Below are 21269 nucleotides of genomic sequence, written 5' to 3' on the forward strand. Positions count from 1 at the left end.
TTTGTCAATAACTGTTCCTTTTTCAAGGTCACTTCAAATGAAGCATAGTCCGTCTAAAAAGACTCCTCCCACCACTGCATATCACTCCATCCATTTCCCTCTGTATCTCTCTGAATTCATATCTTATCTTCTTCCTCTCCTCTGCCCTCAGTAACCTGTCTGCTGTGTTTTCCTGTCTCCCAGTCCCAGACAGTATTTGTTAAGTGAGTCCAGTGGGCATCCAGAGAGCCATTATTCTGTCTCATTGGTTCCCAGTGGGAGCAGAGAGCAGTTGTTTAGACAGATATCGGGGTCCTGTCATCACACCATGCACTCGGGAGAATGACTCCTTGAGACTGCATACAGAACAGCATCCCTCTATGTGCATCAGCCAGTTCCCACTCTACAGCATGCATGGTATATTCTGAGAACAAGTGGTGGAGGTGGGCGTGTGTGTTTGTGTGTGTGTGTGTATTACCTGCTGTAGTAAGATTCTACTCCCAGGGCCTCCCGAGCACTGGCAATGTGCTGCTCCAGAGACGAGCCGCTGGCCACACCCCCTCCCCCGCCCTCATGGAGGTCTGGCCCGCCTTCTGTCACGCCCTCTCCCAAGTACACCTCATGGAACTTCAGGATGCCTTGGAGAAGGAGAGAGAGAAAAATAAAAGGAGAAATAGATTATTGTCAACAAGTTAAACGTATTGGTCATATCACAATGGGAAAATGAATAGCACTACAATAGACTATGTCATGATGCACACAGCACTAGTGGACTTAGTCCCCTACAATAAAGTGTAATAAAACCAGTTTAGCCGTCTTCAGCCCACCAAACGTGTTAACAATAAGAGAACATATGTAGAGATTGCACGCTGTAAAACTAAGTTACGCTACATTTACTAGCACATCTGCAGAGCAAAATGAATAAACAAATAACGTTCAATAAAATATAAGAGTGGCTGCCTGTGCCATCTGCTCTGTGCCATGGGAGCTGAGATGTTAGAGGAGAAGGGAGGGAGGAGGGGGGTCTACCACAGCAGTGGTGGTGGTAGATACTGAGTGTGGGGGTTGAGTTAGGCTTGGAATATGTTCACATCTGTGAGTTGGCAGACAGGCTGTACACCAGTTCATTTATTAGAGGAGTCCCTTTACTGACTAAGGGTTCTTTTACCCAGGTCCTGTGCTATGTGTATGCCAGCTATATACCTGTGATTGCCAGGGGGAGAGAGACAGAGCAGAGGGCTGATGGTGACCTCAGGCAAGAGGCAGCTCTTTCAACCTTTCATTTCCCTCTGCAGTACGACACCAGTCTATATTACTACTATTAGACACGGCAGCCTTGGCTCTGGATTTTATCAACCCGATCAAGGCTGGTGGGCGTGTGTTATTATGGCTCACAGCTTTCATTCACACTTTGTCTAGTAGGGCTAAAAGAGAAGCACAGGCTAGAATTCTCCCTGGCAGCCAGAGCTGTCAGTCAGGCGAGAACTATGACTGGGCTTCAAAGCCCCCTCTATTCTCTTTGGTGAGAGAGAAAGGCTATGGAGTAGCCTACTCAATACTAAAGGCAGCAAAGCTTGTTTGTGTGAGAGATTATGTGTGTGTGCGCACAAGAGTAGGAGTGTGTGTTTCCCTGTTGAATTGTGTGTGAGGATGTTGATTCATTGTGCTGTTTGGCTCTGTCACTCTCGGTTACCATGGCTCATCGGCAGGTGCCCTTAGAGGCAAGGCTTTCTTACCCTCTGAACACAAGCCATGCCCTCCAGAACTCACAGCTAAACAAAGCACAATCAAGATGAAATTCACTGTTTGATTGAGTGTGTATGTGTGTGTTTTGTGTCTGTACAATGTGTTGTATAATGTGGCATAATAGATTTGTACAGATTTACATAGCACTCTTACAGTTCATTGTATCAGCACACAGAGGAACTGAGTTAGTTGATATCCGCCTCCCTCTCCCCCAGGTCTTACCTGCTCCTGGAGCCAGCAGCCAGCTGTACAGGTACCCAGCAGCCATGGAGAAGTAGAGCACCAGGGCCCTCTGGCTGTTCACCGTGTCCAGGATGTGCTCCACTGTGACTGGGGTGTAGGGGTCTGAGTCCTGCTGGCCTGTCTGCCTCTCCACCAGCAGGTCAGCAAAGGCCCGCGTCCGACCCCGCTCTGCCACTGCCAACGCCTCGTCATGGTGGCCTGGACAGCAGAGGGTCAAAGGTCAACGCTAGATTTTCTAGCTATCAGATGTTTAGTAGTATAAATATTTTGCAACAAATAGGTAAAAATAGGAACGAACATGAAAAGAAAGTAAGAGAATAGCAGACAGAATGAAAGAAAGAGGGAAGGACGGTTGAGAACGGAATGTGGGCAATGGATCGCGTAACAATACCTAGGCTGACAAGGACCCTCTGGAGTGCCTGGTAGGAGGAGGTCTGCAGGTCAAACAGAGAAAGTTTGTAGTCGGTGCTGTGCTGGGCCTCATGACGAATGGTCTCAAACAATGCAGATGCTCGGTAGAGCTGCAGGACAAATAACACAACCACAGATAACGATCAGTTACTGCATAGTACACCCTCTGTTCACTGTTCACTCCATGAACAGTGAAGAGAGATAAAAGCTCAGACAGAGACATGCAGTGGCAGAAAGAAGACACTAGATGGCATTAGCCCTCCTCAGTGTAAATTATATTTGATATCAGCACAGCTCCCTCAGCTCCCTCTCTTAAACACAGCTCTGATATTCAACACAGCCACCCTCCCCTCTCATCTCATCCACCCAGACAAGAGAGAGGGAACTGAAGATGCTAAGCCATCGCCTGGGCTTCCAAGACACACAATGTCTTCGAGGGAAACAGTGTGTCCACAGAACACTATGTCTCCCTGAGCCCTCTCAAGACTTATTTTCTCTGTTCAGTCCCAGACACTATTAGGCTGGAGAGGGAGAAGGAAAGGGAGAAGGAAAGGGAGAGGGGGAGAGGTGGGAGGGCAGACAGAGTGTGGGCGGAGGCTGTGCTGTTCTATGCTGCACACTAGCAGTCCAGGCCAGGAAGGAGTGCTGATTCATGGGAGTTGGTATTGATTTCCTATTCCTCCTCTGTTGGCAGGCCTTTAAGATGACTGAGAATGTTCCACCTCCAACTCGTCTGTAAGAGGCCACCATTGACACGAAACTACGCACACCAACCATTCAGATAGCTGCTGCCCTGGGACTGGCACATGGAAGGGATGGAATTGGAATGAATCAGGTATGTATGTGTGTGTGAATGGTGAGGTGGTTACACCTAGCCAGGTCTATCCACAAGGTCAGCCAGTAAAGTATATCAGACAAGAGGAGAGAGGGTGAGAGAGAGCAGAGTGTGGTTGTGCAGCCTTAGTGTTTGTTGTCCTGGCTGATTCTGCTGATAGGGCTGCAGGCTGATTGCTGGGCACACAGACATCCCATTAAGAGGGAAACGAATTTCCCACACTGGCTCCCCATTGGCCTAACCTCACCCAGCACAGATTAAAAGAAAACAAAAAAGTGTTGTGTCTGCAATGTCCTACCTACATGCTGTAAAGCTAATATCAAACAGGGGTATAGGTCATTTACAATGAGTGTACAAAACATGAAGAACTCTTTCCATGAAATAGCCTGACCAGGTGAATACAGGTAAATGCTATGATCCCTTTTTGATGTCACTTGTTAAATCCACTTCAATAAGTGTAGATGGAGGGGAGTAGACAGGTTAAAGAAGGATTTTTAAGCCTTGAGACAATTGAGACATGGATTGTGTACGTGTTCCATTCAGAGGGTGAATGAGCAAGACAAAATATGTATGTGCATTTGAACAGGGTCTGGTAGTAGGTGCCCGGCGCAGCGGTTTGTGTCAGGAACTGAAACGCAGCAGTTTCCTGTGTGTATCAAGAATGATCCAACACGGGTGCGGTTTCAACATGGCTACGTAAAGACGTGTTCCGAGGCATCTTCACTAAGATTTGATACTTTTATGTTTTAACCTTTGATCTGTCTAAACCAGAACACACTTTGCACACCTACTGGCTCTAGCAACATTTGGGTGGCCTTCTTGGATATGTCTGGAACCGGGAAAACGAGACAAAGCGGTAAACAAGAAGACACGACAAGGACTAGCAACAAGATGGCAGATGCTAACGTTATGGAAATATTATTCACCATCCACGCAGAAATGGCTACATTACGCTCGGATTTCATGACCAAACTTCGTTCCACAAGTCTAAGAGCTGAATTTATGACAGAAGTCCAGTCAACTATCGCAACACTACAAACAACTATCGCGACAGAAACCCAAAAAATAAAGGATATGGAAACGTTGTTGACCGACATCGATAAGCGGCTTACCAAATTGGAGACCAAAAACGACGAGCTTACCTCTGAGAACGTGAAGCTAAAAGTTAGTCTAGAGCAGTGGTTCCCAAAGTTGTTTACAGTCCTGTACCCCCTCAAATATTCATCCTCCAGCTGCGTACCCCCTCTAGCACCAGGGTCAGCGCACTCTCAAATGCTGTTTTTTGCCATCATTGTAAGCCTGCCACACACACACTATACGATATGTTTAATAAATGTAAGAATGAGTGTGAGTTTTTGTCACAACCCGGCTCGTGGGAAGTAACACAGAGCTCTTATAGGACCAGGGCACAAATAATAATATAATAATAATAATAATTTTGCTCTTTATTTAGCCATCTTACATATAAAACTTTATTTGTTCATCAAAAATGGTGAATAACTCACCACAGGTTAAATATAAGGGTGTGCTTGAAAGGATGCACATAACTCTGCAATGTTGGGTTGTATTGGAGAGAGTCTCAGTCTTAAATCATTTTCTACACACTGTCTGTGCCTGTATTTAGTTTTCATGCTAGTGAGGGCCAAGAATCCATTCTCACATAGGTACGTGGTTGCAAAGGGCATCAGAGTCTTAACAGCGCGATTTTCCAAGGCAGGATACTCTGAGTGCAGCCCAATCCAGAAATCTGGCAGTGGCTTCTGATTAAATTAAATTTTCACAGAACCGCTTGTTGCAATTTTGATGAGGCTCTCTCTTGTTCAGATATCGGTAAGTGGGCTGGAGTCAGGGCGTGAAAGGGATAATGAATCCAGTTGTTTGTGTCATCCGTTTCAGGAAAGTACCTGCCTAATTGCGCACCCAACTCACTCAAGTGATTTGCTATATCAAATTTCACATTGTTGACTAGCTTGAGTTCATTTGCACACAAAAAAATCATACAATGATGGAAGGACCTGTGTGTTGTCCTTGTTAATGCAGACAGAGAAGAGCTCCAACTTCTAAATCATAGCCTTGATTTTGTCCATCACATTGAATATGGTTGCGGAGAGTCCCTGTAACCTAAACTCAGATCATTCAGGCGAGAAAAAATGTCACCCAGGTAGACCAGTTGTGTGAGAAACTCGTCATCATGCAAGACGTCAGACAAGTGAAAATGATGGTCAGTAAAGTCTCTCAATTCCAAAAAATGTGTCAATACTTTGCCCCTTGATAACCAGTGCACTTCTGTCTGTTGAGAAAACGATACATGGTCGCTGCTCATATCATTGCACAGTGCAGAAAGTATTCAAGAGTTCAAGGGCCTTGCTTTCAAAATGTCTTTCAAGCTGTCAGGCATTCCCTTGGCAGTAAGAGCCTCGGTGAATGCTGCAGTGTACACAAGTGGCGTAGAGAGTAACTGCTTGTACCCGCGTTACCACTCCACTATGTCTCCTGTCATGGCTTTTGTGCCATCAGTACAGATACCAACACATCTTGACCACCAAAGTCCATTTTATGTCACAAAGCTGTCCTGTATTTTAAAAATATCCTCTCCTGCTGTCCTGGTTTCCAGAAGAGGATGTCTTCCTTAATTGACCCCCCCATAAACGTAACGGGCATATACCAGGAACTGTGCCAGGCCCGCCACGTCTGTTGACTCATCCAGCTGTAGCGCATAGAATTGACTGGCTTGTATGCGATGTGTATTGTTTCAAAACATATCCTGTCATGTCACTGATGCGTTGTGAAACAGTGTTGTTTGATGAAGGCATTGTCTGTATATTGTCTGTTTTTTTTTGCCTTTTCCCCCAGCATGGTCCCAGCCATATCCGCCGCAGCAGGAAGAATTAAGTCCTCCACAATAGTATGGTGCTTGCCTGTCCACTCTGTAGCTCATCATATAAGACACTTCTAGCCCCTTCCTATTAATGGTATCTGTTGCTTTTATACATGTCTTACTTGAAAGTCATCTTAATTATCACTGAAAAAACTCCCGTGGCTTATTTTCCAAATTGGCATGTTTTGTTTCTAAATGTCTGTGCAAGAGTACAAGGCTTCATTGAGTTGTGAGATAGTACTTTTGCACATCAAACACACTGTGGCTGAGGAAAGACACTACTCCCAACATAAGTGAACCCCAAATCAATGTAGTTCTCATCATATTCGCACCTCTTTGATGGTCTGTTGTTTGGTGCTTTCCCGGGTACATACGGACCGTTAATGGAATTCCCGCGAGAAAGTAACGGTTAATGTGATTGGATGTTAATTATTTGACTAGGCTTCCTGTATTTGACATTGTGTTGTTACAGTTGAAGTCAGAAGTTTACATCCACTAAGGTTGGAGTCATTAAAACTTGTTTTTCAACCACTTTGTTAAGAAGAAACCACAAATTTCTTCTTAACAAACTATAGTTTTAGCAAGTCGGTTACAACATCTACTTGGTGCATGACACAAGTAATCTTTCCAACAATTGTTTACAGACAGTTTATTTCACTTACAATTCACTGTATCACAATTCCAGTGGGTCAGAAGTTTACATAGACTAAGTTGACTGTGCCTTTAAACAGCTTGGAAAATGGCTTTAGAAGCTTCTGATAAGCTAATTGACATAATTTGAGTCCATTGGAGGTGTACCTGTGAATGTATTTCAAGCCCTACCTTCAAACGCAGTGCCTATTTGCTTGACATCATGGGAACATCAAAAGAAATCAGCCAAGACTTCAATAAAAAAAAATTGTAGACCTCCACAAGTCTGGTTCATCCTTGGGAGCAATTTCCAAATGCCTGAATGTACCACGTTCATCTGTACAAACAATAGTACGCAAGTATAAACACCATGGGACCACGCAGCTGTCATACCACTCAGGAAGGAGACACATTCTGTCTCCTAGAGATGAATGTACTGTGGTGTGAAAAGCGCAAATCAATCCCAGAACAACAGCAAAGGACATTGTGAAGATGCTGGAGGAAACAGGTACAAAAGTATCTATATCCACAGTAAAACGAGTTCTATACCGACATAACCTGAAAGGTCGCTCAGCAAGGAAGATGCCACTGCTCCAAAACCGCCATAAAAAAAGCCAGACTTTGCAACTGCACATGGGGACAAATATTGTACTTTTTGGATAAATGTCCTCTGGTCTGATGAAACAAAGATAGAACTGTTTGGCCATAATGACCATTGTTATGTTTGGAGGAAAAAGGGGGAGGCTTGCAAGCCGAAGAACACCATCCCAACCGTGAAGCACAGGGGTGGCAGCATCATGTTGTGGGGGTACTTTGCTGCAGGAGGGACTGGTGCACTTCACAAAATAGATGGCATCATGAGGACGGGAAATTATGTGGATATATTGAAGAAACATCTCAAGACATCAATCAGGAAGTTAAAGCTTGGTCACAAACGGGTCTTCCAAATGGACAATGACCCCAAACATACATCCAAAGTTGTGGCAAAATGGCTTATGGACAACAAAGTCAAGGTATTGGAGTGGCCATCACAAAGCCCGGACCTCAATCCCATAGAACATTTGTGAGCAGAACTGAAAAAGCGCATGCGAGCAAGGAAGCCTATAAACCTGACTCAGTTACACCAGCTCTGTCAGGAGGAACAGGACAAAATTCACCCAACTTATTGTGGGAAGCTTGTGGAAGGCTACCTGAAACATTTGACCCAAGTTAAACAATTTAAAGGCAATTCTACCAAATACTAATTGAGTGTATGCAAACTTCTGACCCACTGGGAATGTGATGAAATAAATAAAAACTTAAATAATTCATTCTCTCTACTAATTATTCTGACATTTCACATTCTTAAAATAAAGTGGTGATCCTAACTGACCTAAGACAGGGAATTTTTACTCGGATTAAATGTCAGGAATTGTGAAAAACTGACTTTAAATGTATTTGGCTAAGGTGTATGTAAACTTACGACTTCAACTGTATTTCGCTGAACACTAGATGGTTTAATTTTATTTTTGGCAGTGAAATGAAGCTACTCAGGCGAGAAAAAAACCTCACCCAAATGTATAGCCCCGTTGGAAAATATAAATGGACTGTTTGAAAATATAAATGGACTGTTTGAAAATATATATACACTACCGTTCAAAAGTTTGGGGTCACTTAGAAATGTCCTTGTTTTTTAAAAAAGAAAAGCACATTTTTTGTCCATTAAAATAACATAAAATTTAACAGAAATACAGTGTAGACATTAATGTTGTAAACGACTATTGTAGCTAGAAACGGAAGATTTTAATGGAATATCTACATAGGCGTACCAAGGCCCATTATCAGCAACCATCACTCCTCAGCAATGTTCCAATGGCACGTTGTGTTAGCTAATCCAAGTTTATCATTTTAAAAAGGCTAATTGATAATTAGGATAATTTGCAATTACGTTAGCACAGCTGAAAACTGTTGTTCTGATTAAAGAAGCAATAAAACTGTCCTTCTTTAGACTAGTTGAGTATCTGGAGCATCCGCACTTGTGGGTTCAATTACAGGCTCAAAATGGCCAAAAACAAAGACCTTTCTCCTGAAACTCGTCAGTCTAGTCTTGTTCTGAGAAATGAAGGCTCTTCCATATGAGAAATTGGCAAGAAACTGAAGATCTCATACAATGCTGTGTTCTACTCCCTTCGCAGAACCGCGCAAACCGTCTCTAAGAATAGAAAGAGTGGGAGGCCCCGGTGCACAACTGAGCAAGAGGACAAGTACATTAGAGTGTCTAGTTTGAGAAACATACGCCTCACAAGTCCTCAACTGGCAGCTTCATTATACTACCCGCAAAACACCAGTCTCAACATCAACAGTGAAGAGGAGACTCTGGGATGCTGGCCTTCTAGGCAGAGTTGCAAAGAAAAAGCCATATCTCAGACTGGCCAATAAAAATAATAGATTAAGATGGCAAAAGAACACAGACACTGGACAGAGGAACTCTGCCTAGAAGTCCATTTCCTATCGGTAGGGGCTGTCGTCAAGGCTGTCCTTTAACTCCTGGTCTGTTCTCGTTAGTCATAGAACCCCTGGCTGAGGCAATAAAAATAAAGTAAAAGTAAATAATACAAATTCCTTATATTAAGCAAACCATACGGCACCATTTTATTTTATTTAAAAAAGACGGATAACCAGGGGCACACTCCAACACACAGACATCATTTACAAATGAAGCATTTGGGTTTAGTGAGTCCACCAGATCAGAGGCAGTAGCGATGACCAGGGATGTTCTCTTTTCTGCCCTGCTAAGCATTCAAAATGTAACGAGTACTTTTGGGTGTCAGGGAAAATGTATGGAGTAAAAAGTGCATTAAATAAAAGTAAAAGTTGTCAAAAATATAAATATTAAAGTCATGTACAGATACCCCAAAAAACGACTTAAGTAGTGCGTTGAAGTATTTTTACTTAAGTACTTTACACCACTGGCCTTTTATGAACCAATATAACTGATGATTAACATTACATTTATCTGACATTTTCACACCATGACAGTTGCACATGTGCGATTCCTGAAATGACTCTCACCATGTCTTTCCCCCTGGGCTACGTTCACCCTCACTGATGGAAGTTATGAGCTGTAAAACATCAAATCCATTCCATTCCATCTATCATTCCCATATCCTCTCCAGCAGGGACAAAATGACACCATGTATTCTCACAAATCTGATTGAAGTGTTGTCAGGTGAAATCTCTCCCCCACAGAGAACAAGGCGTAACAGAGTGAGGGTATTCAAAAACATTTGTGTTTAAATGTGGATATAGAGGAACATGGGTCCAGGTCATCTCATTCCAACAGTACGGATGATGTATGAATGTCAAGTGCAGTAATACTGCATAGTGGGACATAGTGCGCTATGTAAATCAGCCCTGAAGTGGGTCAGGGTATTTACCAAGGTCATATAGCTATACCACCAGCAGTACCACCCTCCCTGCTTCCTCATGAATAATCATCTCATCTATACTCTGAGAACAACTACGTCCTTTCCTTTTTCCAACAACAACACATGACTGGAGAAAATATCCCAAACATTACTGAATTGCCTGGGAATGAACTGGGGTGTGACAAAATAATGTTGCTTTGGCTAACATCTGTTTGACAGGGTAAGCCTGAGGGGTATGTGGATAAGGTCCTTGTACTAGATGTTGACAGAGAGGAAAGAGAGAAGATAGAGTTTACAGATTCAGGAACTGGATAAACTGAACCGAATTGAGTTGTGTTCAAGCAGAATGGTCTCCTTTGTCTCTCTCTCAATTCAATTCAATTAGAATCAAAATAAATTTTATTGGCATGGGAAACATGTGTTTACAATTCCAAAGCAAGTGAAATAAACAAACAAAAGTGAGGACACAGTAAATTTGCACTTAAAAAGTTTTTAAAAAGATAGACTTATCAAGTGTTATATTATCATCAGCTATGTACAGTGTTTTAGCAATGTGCAAATAATAGCACGAATAGTAGGGGATCTAAATAAACAGATACATATTTGTGGTATGTACAATGTTGTTTCTCCTCTCACTCTCCCTTTCCCCCTCTCTCTCTTTCTCAGAATGACAAATGAGAACAACATGAATAACTGATGGCAACACAACTAAAATGGTGTGAACAACCTTCCTTTCGCTCCCTCCATCAGGCCATCTTCTTCCCTCATCGCTCCATACTGTTTCACTTTCCTTCTCCTCCCTTTCTATACATGATCTCTCTCGACACATACAGATGTGAGTGTGTAAGTGAAACCCAGTGTAGTGTGTATGTTGTGTGTGAGGAGAGGTTCATGTCAGATTTTTACCTGGTGCTGGGCCTCCTCCAGATTCCCACTGGCCCACAGAGACAGCCCCAGACGATGGCGGATCTTAGCCTCGTCCTCACGCCGAGCCAGCTGCTCTGCCAGTCGTAGGCCTGGAGAGGGAGGGAGGAAAGAAAGAGAGAGCAAGAGAAAGAGAAATAAAAAGATAGAGAGGGATTATAAATAATTTAGAGCTATGGTCAGGCACTCAGGTATCTTTCAGGGTAACAGATGTAAGCATAGCGTGGTACTGATATTCTGACAGTTAACAGGCTGGAATATTTGGCCTCAGTTGTAAAAGTACATCTCAGTCTGGGGCTCTCACACACACACACACACACACACACACACACACACACACACACACACACACACACACACACACACACACACACACACACACACACACACACACACACACACACACACACACACACACACACACACACACACACACACACACACACACACACACACACACACACACACACACACACACACACACACACACACACACACACACACACACACACACACACACACACACACACACACACACACACACACACACTAAGAGGCTGTTAGGGCACTAATCTGGGTACCTATTAATCAATGGTAAGGATCGAGTGGCTGAGCAAACACAAACACACACTTAATGCTTCTGTATAAAGGATGTGCAGAACTAACCAAACATAAGAGGTTTAATAGAGTGTAGAGACAACACTTCCGTACTCTGTCTTCGATTACACGCTCATATATTAGAGCAAAGAACCAACACATTTCATCCACTTAACCACACACACACTGGAGATACAAAACACAGAGGATAGATACATCCTGTCTTGAAACTCTTTGTGTAGCTCATCACACTGGTCCATAAACTTCCTCTGAGATTCAGCAGAAACACAGGGATATTTTCCCTGTGTTCATTTAGCGTGTCTTTGTCAGATCAGCTGGTGAGAATGCTGTTTGTATTCCTGTTTCAATCCCTCAAGCGGTGATGCGTATGTCACATTGTTGCATCTGTCCTCAGCCTGCCTGCCGACTGCTTGGTTTCACCCAATTACTGTGATGAAACAGACAGTCCACGGAGGAAAATGATGAAAAAGGACAAAGCACTTGGCCACATGTCACATTTGAGGTGCTAACAGCACAGCACGCAAGCTGGGCTTTGAATTGGGCTGCTGACCATGCAAGGCTGTGGATACTAGGTTTATATTAGGTAGAATGATATAGTGTATCGTTTCTATTCTTCTGTGACCAGTGGGAAACATGTTTTGGTGGGGGGGGGGTGAGAAAATGGGCCATTATACACTATATATACAAAAATATGTGGACACCCCTTCAAATGAGTGAATTCGGCTATTTCAGGCACACCCGTTGCTGACAGGTGTATAAAATTGAGCACACAGTCATGCAATCTCCATAGACAAACATTGGCAGTAGAATGGCCTTACTGAAGAGTTCAGTGGCTTTCAACGTGGCACCGTCAAATGTCTGCCCTGCTAGAGCTGCCCCGGCCAACTGCAAGTGCTGTTATTGTCAAGTAGAAATGTCTAGGAGCAACAACAGGTCGGCAGCGAAGTGGTAGGCCACACAAGCTCACAGAACGGGATCGTCTGTCCTCAAATGCAACACTCACTACTGAGTTCCAAACTGCCTCTGGAAGCAACGTTAGCACAAGAACTGTTCGTCAGGAGTTTCATGGAATGGGTTTCCGCGGCCGAGCAGCCACACACCATGCGCAAGATCACCATGCGCAATGCCATGCGTCGGCTAGAGTGGTGTAAAGCTCACCGCAATTGGCCTCTGGAGCAGTGGAAACGCGCTTGCTGGAGTGATGAATCACGCTTCACCATCTGGCAGTCCAAAGGACAAATCTGTGTTTGGCGGATGCCAGGACAATGCTACCTGCCCCAATGCATAGTGCCAACTGTAATTTTTGGTGGAGGAGGAATAATGGTCTGGGGCTGTTTTTCATGGTTCGAGCTAGGCCCTTTAGTTCCAGAGAAAGGAAATCATAACACTACAGCATACAATGACATTCCAGATGATTCTGTTCTTCCAGCTTTGTTACAACAGTTTGGGGAAGGTCCTGTTTCAGCATGACAATGTCTTCGTGCACAAAGTGAGGTCCAAACAGAAATGGTTTGACGAGATCGGTGTGGAAGAACTTGACTGGCCTGCACAGAGCTCTGACATCAACCCCAACGAACACATTTGGGATGAATTGGAACAGCGACTAATCGCCTGACGTCACTAATGCTCTTGTGGCTGAATGGAAGCAAGTCCCCATGGAAATCCTTCCCAGAAGAGTGGAGGCTATTATAACATCAAAGGGGGGACCAACTCCATATTAATGCCCATGATTTTGGAATGAGATGCTCGATGAGCAGGTGTCCATATACTTTTGGTCATGTTGTGTATCAAGCGGCCTCGTCTCACTCTCTCTGCGATTCCTGAGAGCGTGACCAGGAAGGAATACCCAACCTCGTATTCCAACAGGCCCCCATGGTTGGGGTCAATACCATTTCAATCCCACCCAGTCAATTCAGTATGTAAACAAACATTCCAATTCTTCTCAATGAGGAACATTTGAATTTGAATTGAAGTTTGGTTCACTTTTTGAATTGACTGGAATTGAAATGGAGTTGACCCTCACCCTGCCAGGCCCAGCAGCACAGCAGCACAGCACACATCTCTCCCCAGACATCTGCACTGCTCTGTGAGTACACCTTCAGAGGTGAAGCCTGCAACACATCCCCTCTCTCCTTAAGGGCTCAGACACACCAACACTTGTTTGCTGGACGAGAGTACTTAGCACCTCTGGACGTAATTTGCAAACCAAGAATTGTAGTATTGTGTGCAAAATGTTGGCAGTCAAATGTCTACAGTAGGTGGTCCCTAAAACACAGCGCGCTGAATGATCAACAGACGGACGTGAGATCCACAATCGGTGCAATGTGTGTGAACATTAACATTCCCCCATAACCCCAACTCCCTCTCTGCCCTCTTTCTCGCTACTCCAGCTTTCTTCCTTTCTTTCAGAATCTCTCTCTTTCTCCCTCTCTGTGTGTGACTGGACTCCTCTAGTCTCAGTAACCCATTTCATCTTGACAGCACTAGCAGGGACAACTCAGGTCTCATTAGTGTTGGGAGCTTGAGAGAGAAAACGGATTGAAATCACCCTCACCCTTCTCTCTCTCTCTCTCTCTCTCTCTCTCTCTCTCTCTCTCTCTCTCTCTCTCTCTCTCTCTCTCTCTCTCTCTCTCTCTCTCTCTCTCTCTCTCTCTCTCTCTCTCTCTCTCTCTCTCTCTCTCTCATGATGATGCTTCAAAGGCAATTGAAAAACCTGCATGTTTTGCATAACGCGCCAACAAATCCATTGATGACTTGATAGCTACTGCACTGCAAACTGCCCTATCCCACCTGGACAAGAGGATGACCTATATGAGAATACTGTTCATTGACTACAACTCGGTTTTCAACATGATAGTGCCCTCCGAGCTCTTCAATAAGCTCAGGGCCCTGGGACTAAAGCCCTCCCTGTGCAACTGGGTCCTAGATTTCCTGACAGGTCGCCCCCAGGTGGTGAGGGTAGGCAACAACATCTCCTTCTGATCCTTAACACAGTGGCCCCCATGGGGTGTGTGCACAGCCCCATCCTATACTCCATGTTCACCCACGACTCCAACTCTAACATCAAGTTTGCTGACGACACTACAGTGGTATGCCTTATCACCAACAATGTCGAGACAGCCTACAGGGAGGAGGTTAGTGCCCTGGCAGAGTGGTACATCGAGATCCCACCCCTATCCACATTGAATCCACATCGACAGGGCCGCAGTGGAGAGGGTCAAAAGCTTCACCAAGGACCTGAAATGGTCCCACCACATCGACACCACTGTGAAAAAGGTGCAACAGCGCCTCTTCAACCTCAGGAGTCTAAAGAAATTCTGCATTGCCCCTAAGACCCTCACAAACTTCTACGGAAAAACCATCGAGAGCATTCTGTCGGGCTGCATCACCAACTGCTGCACTGCCCACAACCGCATGGCTCTCCAGAGGGTGGTGTGGTCAGCCCAACGCATCACTGGGGGCACAATGCCCGCCCTCTAAAACATCTACAGCACCCGGTGTCATAGGAAGTTCAAGAAGATCATCAAGGACCTCAGCCACCCAAGCCGCAGCCTATTCACCCTGCTACCATCTAGCAGACTTAAGACAGTATAGGTGTATCAAAGCCGGGACCGAGAGACTGAAAAACAGTTTACATACTATTTTACCTACTTTATTTGTATGCACTGTATTCTAGTCATGGCTCATTCTATATAACTACTGCTGTACACAGCTTTTCTATTAATATACTGCCCATACTGTCTATTCACACCATTTAGATACATACTTTATTTATATTCCGGACTCTGACATTGTTCGTTCTGATATTGCTTGTTTTGATATTGCTGATATACACTCCAGTGTAGATATACACTCCAGTGTAGATAAACACTCCAGTGTAGATTTGGACTTGGGTTATAGATTATTGTCATACTGAAAGGTGAACTCATCTCTGTGAGTGTCACCAGTGTCTGGTGGAAAGCAGACTGAACCAGATTTCCCTATAGAATTTTGCCTGTGCTTAGCTTCATTACATTTGTTTTTTATCCTGAAAAACTCCCCAGTCCTTAACAATTACAAGCATACCCATAATGCAGCCACCACTATGCTTGAAAATATGGAGGGTGGTGCTCAGTAATGTGTTATTTGGGATTTTACAGTGTATTGCTTTGCCACATTTTTTGCAGTATTACTTTAGTGCCTTGTTGCAAACATGATGGATGTTTAAGAATATTATTCTGTACAGTCTTCCTTCTATTCACACTGTCAATTAGGTTAGTATTGTGGAGTAACTACAATGTTGTTGATCCATCCTCAGTTTTCTCCTGTCACAGCCATTCAACTCTGTAACTGTTTTAAAGTCACCATTGGCCTCATGGTGAAATTCCTGAGCGGTTTCTTTCCTCTCCGACAACTGTGTTAGGAAGTATGCTTGTATCTTTGTAGTGACTGGGTATGTTGATACACCATCCAAGTTATTCATTTCAGCATGTTCAAAGGGACATTCCATGTGTGCTGTTTTACCCATCTCCAATAGGTCTCCTTCTTTGCGAGGCATTGAAAAACCTCCCTGGTCTTCGTGTTTGAATGTGTGGTTGAAATTCACTGCTGGACTGAGGGACCTTACAGGTAATTGTATGTGTAGGGTACAGAGATGAGGTAGTCATAAAAAAATCTGGTTAAACACTATTATTGCACAAAGCAGTAAGTCCATGCAACTTATTATGTGAATTGTTAAGCACATTTTTATTCCTGAACTTATTTAGACGTGCCATAACAAAGGGGTTGAATACGTATTGACTCAAGTCATTTCAGCTTTTCATTTTTAATCCATAATTATTATTATTTTTAAATACACTTTGACATTATGGGGTATTGTGTGTAGGCCAGTGATAAAATATATCTCAATTCAATACATTTTAAATTCAGACTGTAAGTCAACAAAATGTGAAAAAAGTCAAGGGGTGTGAATACTGTGTCTGAATCGCGTCCTCTCTCCATCTCTTTTCTCATGCTTCCCTTTGTGTTCTCTCCCCTAACTTCTGTGTCACTCTCATGTCGTCACTGTCAGTGTGACTGTCACTATGTGTGCATTTGGTGTGCCCTGCAGGCACAGTCACATAGTGGTGGCTGAATGAGGAAGTGATGGTGGCTCTGTGACTGGCTACACTATGAAGAGCAACTAGAGACCACTTTAATGGCTGCCTGACAGCTGGTGAAGAGATTCACTACAGCTCCGGGGGCCCATGCACCCTGTGACTTTACACACACACAGGCTTGCAACAGGGCGATACACACTCCTGTATAAATACACACACAAACACAAGGCATTGTGACTGTAAAGAGAATAAAGCCTCACAAAGTGTTACCTAATTATAAATTATATGATGAAAATACTGCAGGCATTAAATCAGCTGTGTCTCACACACACACACACACACACACACACACACACACACACACACACACACACACACACACACACACACACACACACACACACACACACACACACACACACACACACACACACACACACACACACACACACACATTGCTGAAGTCACATGCTGTCACTATAGGCACTCGAGTGGAGCTCCTTTCCTAGGCCTCCTTCCAATTAATATTTCTCAGGATGTGAAAACAAAAAAACAAGCGTTCGGCATAAGAAAAAGAAAAAAGGAAAACAGAAAAAAAACGTGCCAACTTTTTGGTCTGGGTAGGTTGGCTAGAAATAATTGTCTGTCAAGGATAGGAAAAGTAGTAGTGTGCTTTTTCAAAGCTGGACCAAAGAACAATACAAGGACAGAGCAGGGGACAGTAAGAGGACAGGGAAGAGATAGAGTGGCCTGCCTCCTTTGTTTCCATTAAAACCCAACAAGCAGGGCTGGAACAATGTCTAGGTCACTACAAGCACCGGTGGCTTGGAGGAGAGGAGATGCTCATTCTCCCTGTATGCAAACAGGCTTTGGGGAGTAATGCCCTGGGTGTGCCTCTGCATAACGGCTGCTAATGGCACTGATGGCCACGCCCCATTCAGCTCTCTCAGAGTTCTGCAAGCTGTTTCTTGTCCTACGTATGACAAACAATCCCTACACTGTTATTGACATAATGAATTTTAGAGAGCCAAGGCTGCAGCTTTTAATTTCGCCATCATCTGTAGAGGACAATGAAGCGTGAGAGGCAGGACTCTGCCAGCCACAGTGTGTGAAAAGGTCCTTTGGCAGCTCATTTGAAAGGGGATATAGGTGTGAAGAATTGCAGTCTGTAAACATGCTAAATGCCTCGGCATGCAACACAGGGATGATCTCACACACACACACACACACACACACACACACACACACACACACACACACACACACACACACACACACACACACACACACACACACACACACACACACACACACACACACACACACACACACAATGGCAACTATACTCACACAAAAAAAATCCTCACAAGCTAATAAAAAACAGACGAAAACACACAGAAAAAATGTACAAAGCTTAAAATATAAGCTTTAAAAAAAATGCTGCTCTTGGTAGAATTATACTTGACTCTACTTCAAGATAATTCATGCCTGTCAGATATATATTCCATCTCCGTTGGAAGCTGTCACAGCTGTCACCATTCATGTCACTAAAGTCTACATCTATATGAGTATCCCCCCTTCCTCCTATTCCCCAACCCGGCTGCTCACCTTCCTGCAGGTACATGACAGCCTGTGAGTAGTTCTGCAGTGCGTGGTGTGTCCTCCCCAGACTGCCGTAGGCTAGGGTCTTGGCCGCCAGGTCGTTGGTCTGAGCTGCAACACTCAGATGCTGCTCCTGGAACACCACTGCACGCTCATAGTTGCCTAGCGACTCGTAGGTGAGGCCCAGGTTGCCATAGGCACGGCCCTGTCGGGCGGGCCTGCCCGTCTCCTCTGCGATCTCCAGGTCACTCTGGTGGCAGCGCAGGGCCGTCTCGTACTCTCCCATGGACTGGTAGACCACGCCCAGGCCACAGCTGGCGTCGCCCTCTAGTGGGCGGTCCTGGGTGTCACGGGCGATGCCTAGCTGGCGCTCCAGACAGGAGATGGCCTGTTCATAGTTCCCCAACTGGCTGTGGAGCGCCCCTAGCTCCCCGTAGGCCTGGGCCTTCCCTCCACACTCCCCCAGCTCATGGGCCACCACCAGACGCTTCTCAAAACACACCAGGGACTGCTGCAGGTTTCCCATCGCCCTGCAGGGGGAGACACAGAGAGACAGGGCTTAACGAGGGAAAGGGCAAGGATGGAGATATGCAGGGTCAACTGGGCAGACTGGGACAGAGATGGGATATATTATATGCCTACTAGAAAGGCCCGTAATTGCCATCTGCTCCTCAATATGAACAAACAGACTCGTGCCACAGAGACTGTGTCCTCCAAGTACACTCCTCTCATAGTAACCTTGTTCCTCTCTCTGCTTATCTCCTATCAGGGGGATAGTAGAACAGCTATGATCTAATCTGCACATATGACCACACTGTGCTATTACGGAAGAATGAGAAACACATATCACATTTGCCATTTGCCAAGCTCTGTATCGTTTCAGTGGGAATGAATATTCAGATACCCAAAAAAAAGCACGGCAGATGACTCTAGGAGGACTGTGTGTGTGTGTGTGTGTGTGTGTGTAGAGGAAGAGAAAAGGGGCTGCAGGGGAATGAAGCAGGGTTGATGGGTTAATGATGCAATGGGTTGGGGGTGCTAGATAATATAATTCACCCTCCACTTGGCCTAGATTAGAGGGATGTCACATGGACGATACAGGTTCTGTCTCTCTCTGTGAATAGGCCTACACATCAATAAAACCTGCATTCAAACCCAGGTTTTGTTCTCTTGAACACTCTGCACAGAAACCCTGCAAATAGACCATTTTCACATTCACAGGCGGAGCAACAACTACCGGATGTCGCTTGAAAAGGACCACTAAAATAATAAAAGGCTTTAGCTTAATTAATGTTCTCTTTTAAAGAGAGCTGGTTCACTAAAGGCTATGGGAGAGAGAGAGAGAGAGAGAGAGAGAGAGAGAGAGAGAGAGAGAGAGAGAGAGAGAGAGAGACAGAGAGACAGAGAGAGAGAGAGAGAGAGAGAGACAGAGAGACAGAGAGAGAGAGAGAGAGAGAGAGAGAGAGAGAGAGAGAGAGAGAGAGAGAGAGAGAGAGAGAGAGAGAGAGAGAGAGAGAGAGAGAGAGAGAGAGAGAGAGAGAGAGAGAGAGAGAGAGAGAGAGAGAGAGAGAGAGAGAGAGAGAGAGAGAGAGAGAGAGAGAGAGAGAGAGAGAGAGACAGAGAGACAGAGAGAGAGAGAGAGAGAGAGAGACAGAGAGACAGAGAGAGAGAGAGAGAGAGAGAGAGAGAGAGAGAGAGAGAGAGAGAGAGAGAGAGAGAGAGAGAGAGACAGAGACAGAGAGACAGAGAGACAGAGAGAGAGAGAGAGAGAGAGAGAGAGAGAGAGAGAGAGAGAGAGAGAGAGAGAGAGAGAGACAGAGAGAGAGAGAGAGAGAGAGATAGGAAGTGAGGAAGGTAGGAGTCTGATGTACATTCTTCACCTCTCAGCTCATGCATTCCTAATGCAGGGTTCTGTCTGATAGTTATGGTGGCATGTTGATGATGCACAAGGGGACATATCATCTCTGAAATGAGGATTCCATTGCTGCTGCCGTGTTTGGTTTCACACCGTATTCTCACAGGATGTTATCAGCTCTCAGACACACACAGGGGAGAGAGAAAGAGAAGAAAAGAGACAGAATGTAAAAGGTTGTCTTGAATTAGCTGCAGTTCCCCCGGTTTCAGACGTCTGTCAGCCAAAGCCTCTTTGCATACCGATCAGCTGGGGGCCAGTAGGCTCAGTGCTGAAGCAGCCAGCACCAGCCTCACTGAGCCTCCCGATCCACAACACCGACCGTCAAGGTGTCTCTAAACTAGGGTGGTCCTGGAAATGCAAGCGCCGACACAAGCAGGAAAACAGCAGCGGGCTCAAAAAGAAAAAAGGATTATGCAAAGCAGGATTACTATGATTATTAGTAATACCCAGTCAAAGCAAATGATCTGTCACCGCAACAACCAGAGGAAATTGATATCGGCAACTTATTCAAAGGCAGAATGGCTTTCTGCTCGCAACGGTAGCTTAGGAGTGTATTTGAAATATGACGCCTTGCTTTTAAATGTTATTCAAATGAGAAAAATGCTAATTAAAGTTCTATATATACTTTCATCAGCAGTACTCTTCTTCTATGATTAAGATATTAGCTGTTCATAACAGGCAGTAAGAGATTTCATGGTTTTAGTGCTTTCATCCAACCACAGATTTCCCACCAGAGCTAGAGCAGGGTTTTTGTGCTGCAGAGACACCATGTATTCCCAAGCCAATCCTTTAGTGACACTTTAGTCCAATCACTACTTCAAGAAGAGGTCATTTGGACAGATGGCACAGCTTACCTAGAACACTATCTAAGTAACTCATTCAGTTAAAAAACAGGAGTCACTACAGGGCAGGGGTGCTCAACTACTATTTGAGAAGGTTCGGTCACACAAATGTCCTGGGTGGCAAAGATCAGGATGGATATGTTCTTTATTGGCGTAGTAAC

General features: G+C 44.6%; 1 protein-coding gene across 3 annotated transcripts in view; it reads right to left on the minus strand.

Moving 5' to 3' along the window:
- The window catches only part of LOC118357858 (tetratricopeptide repeat protein 28-like), a 330099-nt gene that overhangs the window by 20466 nt on the left and 288364 nt on the right, over positions 1-21269 (minus strand). For all 3 annotated transcript variants that reach the window (XM_052478794.1, XM_052478796.1, XM_052478797.1), the window contains 5 exons: positions 18358-18881; positions 11036-11145; positions 2360-2489; positions 1948-2166; positions 458-617 (listed from right to left, as the gene is read on the minus strand). In XM_052478794.1, the coding sequence (XP_052334754.1) occupies positions 458-617; positions 1948-2166; positions 2360-2489; positions 11036-11145; positions 18358-18881 (1143 nt within the window). The remainder of the gene's footprint in view (positions 1-457; positions 618-1947; positions 2167-2359; positions 2490-11035; positions 11146-18357; positions 18882-21269) is intronic.

Source organism: Oncorhynchus keta, chromosome 25, assembly GCF_023373465.1.
Source record: "Oncorhynchus keta strain PuntledgeMale-10-30-2019 chromosome 25, Oket_V2, whole genome shotgun sequence".
Taxonomy (NCBI): Eukaryota; Metazoa; Chordata; class Actinopteri; order Salmoniformes; family Salmonidae; genus Oncorhynchus; species Oncorhynchus keta.